At 39.7% G+C, this 13,239-nt stretch overlaps 1 protein-coding gene across 1 annotated transcript; it reads left to right on the top strand.

Moving 5' to 3' along the window:
- Positions 1 to 1,491: 1,491 nt before the first annotated feature.
- LOC125612595 lies at positions 1,492 to 3,819 on the top strand. The gene is made up of 2 exons (XM_048790759.1): positions 1,492 to 2,097; positions 2,328 to 3,819. Exons 1-2 carry the CDS (start codon positions 1,925 to 1,927, stop codon positions 2,791 to 2,793), a joined length of 639 nt encoding a protein of 212 aa, XP_048646716.1. The 5' UTR covers positions 1,492 to 1,924; the 3' UTR covers positions 2,794 to 3,819.
- Positions 3,820 to 13,239: the final 9,420 nt, after the last annotated feature.

Below are 13,239 nucleotides of genomic sequence, written 5' to 3'. Positions count from 1 at the left end.
CTATCTCTGGGGCTATGAATAAAGAAGAAAGTTGTGAGTCCATACTTAGTAACTGCACAGCAGAATAAGGTTGGCATAGGGAGTGGTTTGAGCAAAGGAAAAAGAAGGCCTGGAGGTAGGGAACCTCAGACAACTTGCCATTCTGTATTCAATATTTTTCCAAAGCCTGGAGAATTTCTTTATCAAGAGTTCCATACTTGGGCCATTTATACTGTTTGAGTGCTGAGTCTAATGAGGCATTACTTTTGAGGTCAGTTTGGGAGCAGAGGGTCTTAAAATTGGTAAAGAAAGGGCCCAAGGGGCAGCTGAAATTAAGGTCGCTTGTGTGAATTTCCAGGGACACCAAATAAAACACAGACACACACTTTACCTTTAAACAAGATTCAGTATAGCTCCTCTGCTCTTGGCCTCAAGCTCCCCAAATGGGAGAGTGAGGGATAGTCCCAAGAGGCTGGTGAGAGAGTGTCACGACCCCTTGCCCGCAAGGAAGACGCAACTCAGGAATCTTCTTTCAGCAGTTTATTCAGGCCCTTGATATTTCTTCTTCTACCCCTCGGATGCCCCTCCCAGCCTTAATAAAGCATCTCAAGCCCCAATGCAAAGCTGCCACGTGGAGCTTTCTCATAGGGTGGTGAAAAATCATGTGCCAACTCTCCCAAATAAGGAGTTGTTTGTCACAGACCACAGTGGAGCCAGCGCCATCTTGTAATGGCGACCATAGTCTGCAGAAACGGCAGAAGCGGCTCACCACAAGAGAGAGTGAGCGAGCACGTTTGGAAGTGGGCTTTTATTGGGAGGACCCTCATTCTTAGAAAGTTCCATCCAAAAAAGGTAAGAAGGGGTGGAGTTACAAGGGACTTGTGAGTGTAATTTGACCCAAGGGCTGTAGGGTGATGCCTACATCTGAAGCTGCATCCTCAAACTTATGAACTTCTGGGACAGGGGCAATGTCCAAGTCACTACGAGATGTAGTGATGGTCAAAGCCTCTCTGCTCTGAAATGGAAGACATGAATCAATCAGAGTGGCTCCCCACATTGTCTCTGGGAACTGACTGGGTAACTTCCATGTTTGGAGAGACTTGACAGAAGCGATGCTTTAAGAGCAGAGTGTCCCCTGAACTCTTATGTCACAAGGGTGCCAGTCAGACTGGAATTTTCCCACTGGGGTGAGGAACCTCCATGGTGAGGGACCTCCCAGGGTCCTGGATGGCCAAAGGGTGGGTATCTCTCTGCTGGAGACTAGATGAATGGAGTTTTACCTCTCCAGATAGATGCGGAGGCCAGTGGTGGATGCAGAAACAAAATGGCAAGGAAGTCGTTGATCCATGAAGTTTTGCTGGGTGTGTAAGGGAAGGGAATGTTGGTGAGGGGAGGAAATATAAATAGGGTAATTTCAATAGCCATAAAGGACTTGATAGAAATCCTTGCACCATCCAAATGGCATCAAGCCACAATTATCTAGCAGAAGGTCTATTTTTGGTACCCTTGAGGGCTGTCAGGTTCAGATTTAAGACATAAGACCTTCCTGCAATACCAGGGATGGCCCTGGCCAGCCTCCTTCAATGGCCTTAAGTCTTCCTGTGTCCTATGCACCAAATTTCTCCCACACAAAGCTGGCAGCTGCTCAGCTAAAGTGGGCTGCAGAGGCTGTGAAGGGCTGTGTTCTACAGGGTGGGCAGGGGACACAGTCAGTTTGAGGATTCAATCTTAGCTTATATGAGTGGTGGCTGGGGGACCCCCAACTTTCAGAAAGCCATGGAAGTTCCAGACGTTTGATGGTAACTTTCAAGGCCCCATCAGTTGTTTAACCTGTGGGGAGAGGGAATGGGTTTTTTGGGTACAGAGACGGACAAAATATTACCTTTCACCTGCTTCCCAGTTAGGGAACCAAAATGTTAGCACAAAATGACTGAGCCAAGTACAAATGTCACTGATCATCACAGCGTTTACTCAGCAGTGGAGTCGTGCATCTGGTGGACCCACCTTCCTGATGGAAAATGAGCCACTGGCCAAGGAGGAATCTGTGCTTGTAAATGCTACACTGAGAGGTGACTTCATTATTGACAGAGCGCGTCAGTTTGGGCACTCAGGAAACAGGTTTGTGAGAATTTGAAATTTGCTTTTACTGGGCAATGTTATTACTTGGGTAAGAATGGGGTGGCTGGGTCAGTGTTCCCTTCACGATCCCATCGTACTGTCACTGGGAAAGGATTTATTTGGGAAGATCAATGCTTTGGCTTCCTCCCAGAGGCTTCCATTTTAGGCTTGAAGGATATCTCCTTCCCAGGGACTGTCTCCTCACTGGGTGATGTTTGCTTCCCTCCCAGGGGTTTTCCTGTCACTGGGAATGGATGTCCTGGGAAAGGATCAACGTTATCAACCTCTGGCCATCTTCCTCACTCCCTTTTCTCAGACCACACTATTTGGGGTTTGCCATTTTCCATACCTTACAAGTGCTGTTATGAGCAATCAGAGGCAGAGAGGTTAGGTAAGTCGCTCCCCCGTACAGGTGTGGAAGGTGAACTGCGGAAAACCAGCCCCAGTGAGTCTGAGACGGGCCGCACCCAACCTTGGAAGCGAGACTCTTCCCAAGTGCGAGGCCGTTCTGCCCAAGCAACCTCCATCGTCATCTCATCCCCGTTCCTCAACATCTGCTCTTTTCCTCCCACACCGACAACTTTGTTGTTGTTTCCTCAGAAGCAGGTCAGGAAAGTTCATAGGAATTGCGGGATTCAGAAGCGACGAAAACCCCAGTGGAACAACTGGCCAAAAGCTCGCCCCTCTGCGGGGTAAACACTGTCTTCTGCCATCTTTTCCCAGAATCCCCACGCAGCCTCCTGGAGCGGAAGTGTCTGTGACTACAGTGGACTTCCGGACTCCACTTCCCAGAAGGCCCCAGGACAACGCCCCGCCCCACCCTGCCCAGTGAGGTGCGGGAGACCATGGTGGGGGGGCGCTCGCCCGACTTCCCAGAATGTCAAGGGGGCTGCGTCTGCAGTCCCGCCTCCCCCAAGAGCCAACGCTCTAGGGTTCCTGCCCTGCGCTGCCGAGGGCGCGGAAGGCCTCAACCCTGTCATAATCTGAGAAATTGTGGATTACTTCGTGAGTGACAGGATTCAACTTCTTTAAATCCTGGAGAGGAAAATATTCTATAGCCCTGGCGTTCTGAAGCTGAAATGCCCACAAAACAAAACCCAGCGTTCTTGGCAAACGAGCACCGCCCACGCACCACCTGGAGCGGAAGTTTCTTCAACCACGTGGTGCGCCACTCGGCGACGCTCCTCGCTTTTCACGACCGTCCTTGGGTTTGGGGTTGGGAGTGGGGGTGCTGCGATGAGCTCGTGGCCTCATGCCTGCGGGACAAGCGGCCTACCATTGGGTGACATCCCAGACCCCAGAGTCAGAATCATCGAGTTCGCCCTGAATGAATTTTTGTTCTCTTAGTTGAGCCCGATCTTCCTTTTTCTTTTTCCACACTTTTTTCTTTCACATCTGATTAAAGGTATGGTTATCAAGAAAATATCAAGTATAGAAGAGAATCAAGCTTGAAATACAGAAAGAAGATTAAGAACCATTATAGAGTGGAAGCCATGTGCTGTTAAAATGGAGATGTGGAAAGGGAGTCAGCCTCAACTGCACCAGACAACAAATTTCACACAGGTCTCAATTTCGTGTTGACTGGATTCCCTTGTTTGATGGGAACTTGGGAATCAAGGCAAGTGTTGAATTGTTCATTTTAAAGAAATGTGTCAAGTGGGTGAAAGCTACCCTAGCAGGAAATTGGAGAAATCATTGGAATATTAAAAGGGGTAAATCCTACTTACAATCTTTAAAATGTCTCTTCTTCCATCCATTGTCAGATATCACATCACCTACTTCTAACCTGCTCGGTCATAAATCAGATAAATCAATCATGTGCCTTACTCTTCCATTAACAGTTGAATACAGGGAGGCCTGGTTTATTATGTGAGATAGAGGCTCAAGTCCAGAAGTTGAAGAACAACATAACCCAGAAAGCTTGTTCTGCTCAGGTTTCCTTTGAACAAAAATGAAATATTTTTTTCTAGCATGATTTACACGTGCCCACACATACACATAGAAGAAACAGTAAAATGTCCATAAACTTATCTTCCAGGTTCAACAATTATCAGCATGTTGTCCCTGTTGCTTTACCATTTTTTCTGTCATTCAAAAAGGCTCAATCTGTGATGCCAAAAAAAAAAAAGTACACTTATTTGGGGTCTTAAATTTGCATTTCATAAGCAAAGATTCCAAGAAAAACAAGAATGAGTTCCCTTTGGGAGGGGCTTAGAGGGTACTTTTATAGGTTTAGAAAAAGGAGGAACTGAGTTAACATAGGTTGTCAAAAATTATTATTAAAGGATAAATTTACTTCTGTAGATATTGGTGTAACACAGGTCCATTAGTTTTATAAAATCCTCAGGAGGTTTCCTCTCAGGAAGCCTCTGGGCATGTAAGAAAGTGGTCACCACAGCTTACAATAAATTCTGGGTCATACAATGGAGTCACTTCTGTTAACATTACACTTGCTTTTTTATTACTAAAGTAGATTAAATGCAAATCCTTGATATCTTGTCATTTCCCAAAAAATAATTTCATAATATTCCTCAAAACATAAGAAAACTTACATTTATAACAAATCCATTAACAAAATAGTAAGTTCTTAAATAATCTATCCTTATTTGAAATTCCAAACTCTCTCAAAAGACTTTACACCCTGTTTTAATAATAGAATATATCCATTCATTGCATATGATTATTATATAATTTCTGAGAGTCTCCTGTAATCTACAATTGACCTCTTTTATCCCTCTTCACACCCATGGCCTGCTAAAGAAGCTCCATTTACTATCATTCAGGACTCCCATATATTGGCTTTGTCTGCCATTCCTGGATCTGTCATTTATTTTCCTCACTCACCTATTTTCCCCATAGACTGGAAATTAGATTTAAAGATTACATTAGATTCAGGTTCTTCATTTTTTTAGGAAAAAAAATGGCTTAAAGGTGATTCTAAAATAGCTGAACAAACATCCATACCATGACCAACTGAAAGTATGTATCTCAAATGCTGGGAAAAATCTCTTTATAATTAGAAAAAGTAAGAGACTTAAGAGAAGGGAACCATTCAAAGGAATCAGACCTCACAATATATGAATATTACCTCTCAAAATTTTTAATAAAACTTATTTTCCAGTTTATATGCAGGCATGTATTAAACAACATCACATTGACAATAGAAAAACTTTTTCAGATAAAAATGGCAAAAACATTTTAATTAGAATGGATGCATTAAAAAAATACTATTGTTCCTTCATTGCAAGTAATAATGAAAAAATTACAAATAATCCTCCTACTTAGAACAACTAGGGAAAAAATATCTCTCCAAATTCAATTTTAAAAATATCTTTCAGACACCATCAGAAAGTCAACAAGGGAACTGAGGTTGTGGCTCAGTGGTAGAGCACTTGTCTAGCATGTGTGAGGCCCTGGGTTCAGTCGTCAACACCACATAAAAATAAATAAATAAAGCAAAAAATTTTTTAAAAAGTTAACAAGGAAGTGGAGAAATAATGAGTCAAAATGGAACTGAGGAGCCAAGAATTTGGAGTGACTTTTCCCCTAGGATGATTACCTAGTCTGTTTAAAGGTCTAGATGCTCTGCAGCACTTTCACTTCTTAAGTAGCTGGGGAGACAAATGTTGGGGTTGAGTGTGGTGAGCCGTTCTAATTAGACCGTGGCCGCCATTAGAAGATGGCGCCGGCTTCCACTGTGGCCTGTGATAAACAACTCCTTTTATGGAGAATTGGCGCGCAATCCCTTACCACCCTATGAGAAAGATCCACGTGGCAGCTTAGGATTGGTATGCGGGAGGCTTTATTAGGCTGTGCTTGGGCGTGGCGGGCACGGGTCGCTAGAAGATGATACTTGAATCAAGGCCTGAATAAACTGCTGAAAGAAGAATCCTGTGTCGTGTTTTCCCTTGCTGGTGAGGGGTCGCGACAGTTGAGTGCTTATCAAATGGGAAGATACTCCAATAAAGTCATACTGTTTTATGTAGAGAATTCCAGTACACTGCACACAGAAAGTAAGGTTACACATTGATCCTTGTAAACAAAAATCTGGACATTATAGAAGTCCACAACCCATAACAACACTAGACACAGAGCAGGGGAAAGCCTTAAGAAAGCCTGCTTCTTCTAGCAAAAGGCCTGGAAAAATAGTAGCTTTGTGGAAACCTTTTAGCTAAATCCATCCTCCTTTAGGTAATATCAAAAGCAACATTCCTCCATTTAGCCCTGTTGTCTTGGTAATACAGAAGGTAGACCACCCATAGACGGAAAGTGGTTTCAGAGAAGAAAAGGAGGGAGAAAGGATTTGGAAATCAACCTTCTGACCCCAGTTAGTCTGGCCACAGGAAGTTATTTAACAGCCCCTAGACATGACTAACCACAAACAGTGCTTCCTCTTGTACCAACAGACCCTCATTGTCACCGCTGTGCTAATTCTTAGAAATCACTTTTCTCCATTTTTGCTGAAGACGACAGAATAGTTGATCTGTCCCTTTCTGAATCCTATATCCCACCAATTACCTATAGGGATAGATCAAACCCATAAAACCCCTAAACAACAGACACCCATTGGCAACCCTCTCTTGGGACCCTCCTCCCCCTACAGTAGCTTTGCTTGCTTTCTTTATATTACTCTAATAAATCCTGTTGCTTTGCTCTCACCCTTGTGTCTATAGATTTCATTCTTCAAATTACAAGACAGAACCCACCCACCCACATCTGTGCTACCTTAAAGACTTGTACATCTTTCCCTGCACTAATCAAGTGCCCCCTCTGCCTCCCTGCCTGAAGCTGCAGAGACTGTGGAGTTCTGTTGACCATTCCTATTTTCACTACATGAATGCCAGTCAAGAGGAAGAACCCCACCCTATCCCAGCTAGAGATTGGGAGGAGAAATTCAGAGAGGAAGGGATCTGGAAAAGAAGATATTTCATCAAAAAGGGGAAAAGTGACAAATGTGACAAGATGTTTATTATTGTAGAATCTTATGGGACTGGGTGAGTCCAACTTTTTTAATATTTGAAAATTTTATAGCAAAACTCATATCACCCAATCAGTTCAAATTCTATTTTTGTGAATTAAAGCAACCATAGTAACTTCTCTAAGCCTGGTTTTTCATTTCTGCAATTGAGATGTGTCCACTTCCTGAGAATAGAAACATAATTTCTAGAAGAAATGGAGGACATTCCAACTCACTGTAAGTGGCTAACATGATTCTATTCTTGAAGAATAGCAGCATAATGACAAAGGATAATTAAGAAACAGGAAAACCCCATGAAATTGCCATTTCTTCCCAGTCCAGTTTAGTTAGGTGCAGCCTACACAATAGGAAGGAAACATTCAGAAGCAGTAACTATTTAGTCTCCCTCGACTGTATGATCTCCTCTTTTCTCCCAAACACCTCATGTCCCACACAGCTACCCTAGACTCTTAAACAACTCACTTGCTACTCAGGCCTATGGCTCATGTTCTTTTCCTTATCTCAATTTCCTTAATGCAATCATGTCACCTAGGTCCTAAATATCTTAAACAGGAGTTAAAGAATTGCTGCTTTGGCAAGAGTCAATGTAAATTCCTATTGATGAGGCTTGAAGTCTTCCTGTTTTCATTTTCTAAAACTTTACTTGTTCCAGTCATCCCATAGCCTGAGAAGATTCTTTAAGTTCATTGAAATCTAAATATTGGTTTTCAAAAATCTCTCTCCACAGAAAATCCTATACTCTGGTTACCCACATGCTCCAAAGACACTGCCTATATGTGCACAGCACATTGCTGTGAAGGAACATTGTCTAGTTTTGAGGATGAAGCTCAAGTTATTCAGATATTAACTCTCAAACTATGAGTCAGAGGGGAAAAAAGTAGTATTTAATCTACTATCAAATGCACCCACTTAATTATTTAGTTCTTGATTTTTTTTTTTTTACTGTAGGATGTCTGAGCCCAAGCTCTCATAAAACTTTCCAACTTTTATCTGCTTTCTTGAAAGTTTTAATCAATACAATTTCACAATCTTTCACATAACTTCAGTATCTAGATCACCCAGGTTCTGGTTTTGTTTGTTTGGTCCTGATCCCTAGAAAACATGGCCATCTTTCAAACATCAGCTGTTAGGAATAGAATATTATGAAAGTTATTTTATCATCTTCCATAAAGGATTTAATTCTCTGAGGGCAGGCAGGTAGAGGAGAGCAGATCACCTTCACTGAATGGAAGATTAATACCAATCTTGAAATGGGAGAACGTGGATGCTCTCATGTACTTTCGGAAGAAAGGTGTTCAGTAAACATTAAAAGACCTATCTTTGAATCCAGAGATCCTACTTCTAAAAATTTCTTCTACAGATACAGGAAGAAAATATCAGGTCTGTAACTCACTCCCTCACTTACTGGAGATATCTAAGAAATCATATTAAATCAATCACACCATCCTATAAACATGTAATTGGTATTTTCTAGTCTGAAGATAATGAAGAAATTCTAATTTAAAAATAAGCTTTTAGGGGCTGAGGTTGTGGCTCAGTGGTAGAGCGTTCACCTAGCATGAGTTCGACCCTCAGCACCACATAAAAATAAAGATATTGTGTCCACCTAAAACTAAAAAATAGATTTTTTAAAGAAAAGCTTTTAGATGAATGTACCTGATCTTTCCAAGTTGCTTATTCAAATAAATTTGGAATTTTAAAATGCATATCTAGAATGTTATTTGCTGGAGGAAGAAAGTCAGTTATGCAATCTCTTTATCCAAATATGAACGAGTAATCAAATACAAAATCTCACAGTTCCCAAGCTTTCTTCATCTTAGCTGGCATGCATTACATACATTGTTGGTGTCCACCTGTTAATCTGAAGTCAAAATGCTTCCTCAAGCCTAATTATAAAGTTGAACTTCATGATTTGGGGTCTCTTAAAAAAGGAGTGCCAGAGTTGGGTAAATATTGAAACACATTTTTAGTATGCATCTGTTAGTATCAAAAATGTATTTCAGTGCAGGAAAAAGGACAATGAGATGGCTCTGTATTTATGACTCCCCTTAAAGCTAAAATTGTGTATTTTTGCTTATATTCTGTAAATCATAAATAACATTGCATAAGAACTATAATTTGGGGGCTGAGGATGTGGCTCAAGCGGTAGCGCGCTCGTCTGGCATGCGTGCGGCCCGGGTTCGATCCTCAGCACCACATACAAACAAAGATGTTGTGTCCGCCGAAAAGCTAAAAAATAAATATTAAAAAAATTCTCTCTCTCTCTCTCTCTCTCTCTCCACTCTCTCTTTAAAAAAAAAAGAACTATAATTTGTGTGAGTCTGCTATGACAATAGATTGCTTCGTGTTACTTATTACAGAAGTTAATAGGAAATTGAAAAAAATTAAATTTGAGGTTTTCAATTTTTCATTACATTGCTTTTTAAGAGTATAAAAAATTCATCAGCAGGATAGATTAAGTAAAAAACAATAAACACCAAAAACTGTGCAGCTATTACAAGGATGTAGTAGATAAACTTGGTGACAGTAAATATTTTCAATACATCAATGAGTAAAAACATTAAGTTAGAAAATGGTACATATGGCATAATCCTGCCTAGTTTGGGAAAATATTTGCCCACATAATCTGGTACAGTTGACCAGAGTATTCATAGTATGAATCTGTGTGATGAGTTTAAATTTTCAAAGATTTTCCTCTTATATGTTGCATTTTTCTATACAATTCTATTTGCAACATTCAGGCATTCATTTCACAAATCAGTTTTACTGAGGTATAATACACATTAATATTTTCTTCTTTTTAGTGTACAGTCCTGTGAGTTTTGACTTATAGTCAATAGATTGAATATTTCTATCACTCAAAAGTGTTCTCTCATGTCCCTTTGTGATCACCTCTTCCTCTGTCCCCAGGCAAACACCAATCTGTTGCCTGTTCCTGTAATTTTGCCTTCTCCAAAGACTTCTTTCACTTAAAATAATGCATTTGAGAATCATCCATGTTGTTCTACCAGTAATTTGTTTATTGTAGAGTAGTATTCCATAATATGGGTATGGGAGTTTGTTTTTTGATCTCCAGTTAAGGGATATTTGGCTTTTTTTTTTTTTTTGTACCAGGGATTGAACTCAGGGGCACTCGACCCCTGAGCCACATCCTCAGCCCTTTTATGTATTTAATTTAGAGACAAGGTCTCACTGAGTTGCTTAGCACCTCACTTTTGCTGAGGATGACTTTTAACTCACGACACTCCTGTCTCAGCCTCCTGAGCCACTTGGATTACAGGCGTGCACCACCACACCTGGCAATATTTGGGCTTTTTGACTTTGCAAATTTAATAGTTTTAGTATTACATGTCTTTTTCCCATCCTGTTTTCAGAGTTCTGTGAGGAATGCTTTATGTATCTTATTTTTTAAAAAACTGCCATATCATGTTTCACAGCAGCGGCCGTATTTTGCATTCCTACATTGTCTGAGGACACTAATTGCTCTGCACTCTTTTCCACACTTGATGTTACCCTTTTTCATTTAAGCCATTCTAATAGATATGTAGTTCAGTCTTACTGTGGTTTTAACTTGCATTTCCTTAGTTACTAGTAATATTGATCATAATACCACATGATTTTTTTAAAAGAGAGAGAAGAAAAATTTTTAATATTTATTTTTCAGTTTTTGGTGGACACAACATCTTTATTTTTATGTGGTGCTGAGGATCGAACCCAGCGCCCCGCGCATGCCAGGCGAGCGCGTTACTGCTTGAGCCACATCCCCAGCCCCACATGATTTTTGACATATGTTTTGGTTAAGTTCCCATTTAAAATTTTGCCTATTTTATAAAATATTTTATTATTTTTAAGCATTAGTTTTTTTAAAAAAAAATAAATAAATGGGTTGGTTTCTTGAAACAGAGAGTTCTTCATATATTCTGATTACAAGTCCTTTTATTGCAAGTATTTTCTCCCTGAACATAGCTTCTCTACTTCACAATAGTGTCTTTTGAAGAGGTTTTAATTTCAATGAAGTCAGATTTATCAAGTGTCATTATATGGATCATTCTAGGAATTCTTTGCCTAACTCAGGGTCACAAAGAAAACACTATCTTCTTAATGTTCTCATAATGGTATTCCTAATAATTCTGGGTATCAAATCGATGGTGGGCTGGGGTTGTGGCTCAGCAGTACAGCACTCGCCTAGCATGTGTGAGGCCCTGGATTCAATCCTCAACACCATATAAAAATGAATAAAAATAATTTTTTTTAAAAAAAGGACCTATGGTGACTTTTTTTTTCCAGCACTGGGGCTTGAAGCCAGGGACAGTTTACTACTGAGCTACACCTTCAGTCTTTTTGAGACAGGGTCTTCCTAAGTTGCAAGGCTGGCCTCAAACTTGCAATCCTCCTGCCTTAGCCTCCTGAGTAGCTGAGATTATATGCATGTACCACTGCACTCTGCCATTTATTTATTCTTGATATTGATAATTTGTAACTGCTGTTTTCTTTATTAATATGCTCAGAAGTGTTTCCATTTTATCAAAAATTTCCAAGAATCAGTATTTGGCTTCATTGATTTTTCTCTATTAACTTTTTTGTTTTTGTTTGCTTTCTGGATTTCTGCTCTTTGTTATTTCTTTCTTCTGCTCATTTTAGGCTTAATTTGCTCTTCTTCTAGATCTTAGTGGTGGAATCATAGATGACTGATTTCAGAACTTTCGTTTTTCTAGTGTACTTATCCAATGTTATCAATATGACTCTAAGAACTTCTCTAGCTCCATCCCACATATTTTGATATGCTGTGTTTTCATTTTACCTCAAACTATATTTGCATTCTTTTAATTTTCTCTTTGACTTGGGAGTTATTTAGAAGTAGGCTGTTGAATTTTCAAATATGGATGAGGGAGGTTTCCAGTATCTACTTTTATTCCATTTTCATATGAGAACATGCTTTGCATTGTTTTTCAAAACTTGATATGTTTTATGCCCCAGATATATAATTTATTTTGGTGAATGTTCCAAATTATGTTCCAATATTATTCAACCATAACAAAGTATTCTCCAGGTGTCAAATAAGTTAAGTTAGGTGACATTGTTCAAGACTTAAACATCCTTACTGGTCTTCCACCATTTTGATTTATCAATTACTAATAGTACTGAGTTCTCCACGGCATTTGTGGTTTTCTATTAGCTTTTGCCTCATGAATCTTGAAGTTCCATTGCTAGGTACATACAAATTTAGGATTGTATTTCTGGTATATACCAGGAGATATTCCTTATTATGAAGTCTTTGTTGTTATTAATATAGCCAATCCAGCTTTCTTTAGTTTTAGTATTATTTGTCTTTTTCCCATCCTTAGACTTTAAATTTCTCTTTATACTTAAAAATGATTTATTGTAGATGGCATGTAGCATATAGTTGGATTTTGTTTTTTTATCCAATCTGACAATCTCCATGTTTTAATTGGTATGTTAAGAAAATTTACATTTGATATAATTTTTTAGACCATGGATTTATACTTACCATCATGCCAAATGCCAATTGTTTGCTGTTTTTATTTATTTATTTATTTATTTATTTTAGTACTGGGGATTGAAGCCAGTACTGGGTGCTGGGCCACTGAGAAATATCCCCAGCCTTTTTTACTTTTTAAGACAGGGTCTCACTAAGTTCACAAGACTGGCCTCAAATTTGCAATTCTCCTGCCTCAGCCTCCAGAGTTGCAGAGATCACAGGTGTGCACCATAATGTCCAGCATGCCAATTATTTTTTATCTGTACCATGTGTTATTTGCTCAATTCTGTCTGCGTTTCTTTTATGTGATTTTTATGTTTCCATTTTTGTCTCCACTCTTGACTTGTAAGTTGTGCCACTTAAAATTTCTAAATGGTTGGTCCATGGCTTCAAACATGCATTTATAATTTTACAGCCTACTTTCTTTTTTTTTTTTATTGTTGGTTGTTCAAAACATTACATAGTTCTTGATATATCATATTTCACACTTTGATTCAAGTGGGTTATGAACTCCCATTTTTACCCCGTATACAAATTGCAGAATCACATCAGTTACACATCCATTGATTTACATATTGCCATACTAGTGTCTGTTGTATTCTGCTGCCTTTCCTATCCTCTACTATCCCCCCTCCCCTCCCCTCCCCTCTTCTCTCTCTACCCC

This window comes from Marmota marmota, unplaced genomic scaffold, assembly GCF_001458135.2.
Source record: "Marmota marmota marmota unplaced genomic scaffold, marMar, whole genome shotgun sequence".
Classification (NCBI taxonomy): domain Eukaryota; kingdom Metazoa; phylum Chordata; class Mammalia; order Rodentia; family Sciuridae; genus Marmota; species Marmota marmota.
This window is presented reverse-complemented; position numbering and strand designations above follow the sequence as displayed.

What these genes read in the sequence shown, in the direction of transcription:
- LOC125612595 (XM_048790759.1), top strand. Translation starts at nt 1,925, where the DNA reads ATGTCACTGATCATCACAGCGTTTACTCAGCAGTGGAGTCGTGCATCT. An exon ending in TTTGGGCACTCAGGAAACAG is followed by an intron (nt 2,098 to 2,327) that starts GTTTGTGAGAAT and finishes CTTCCCTCCCAG; the next exon opens with GGGTTTTCCTGTCACTGGGA.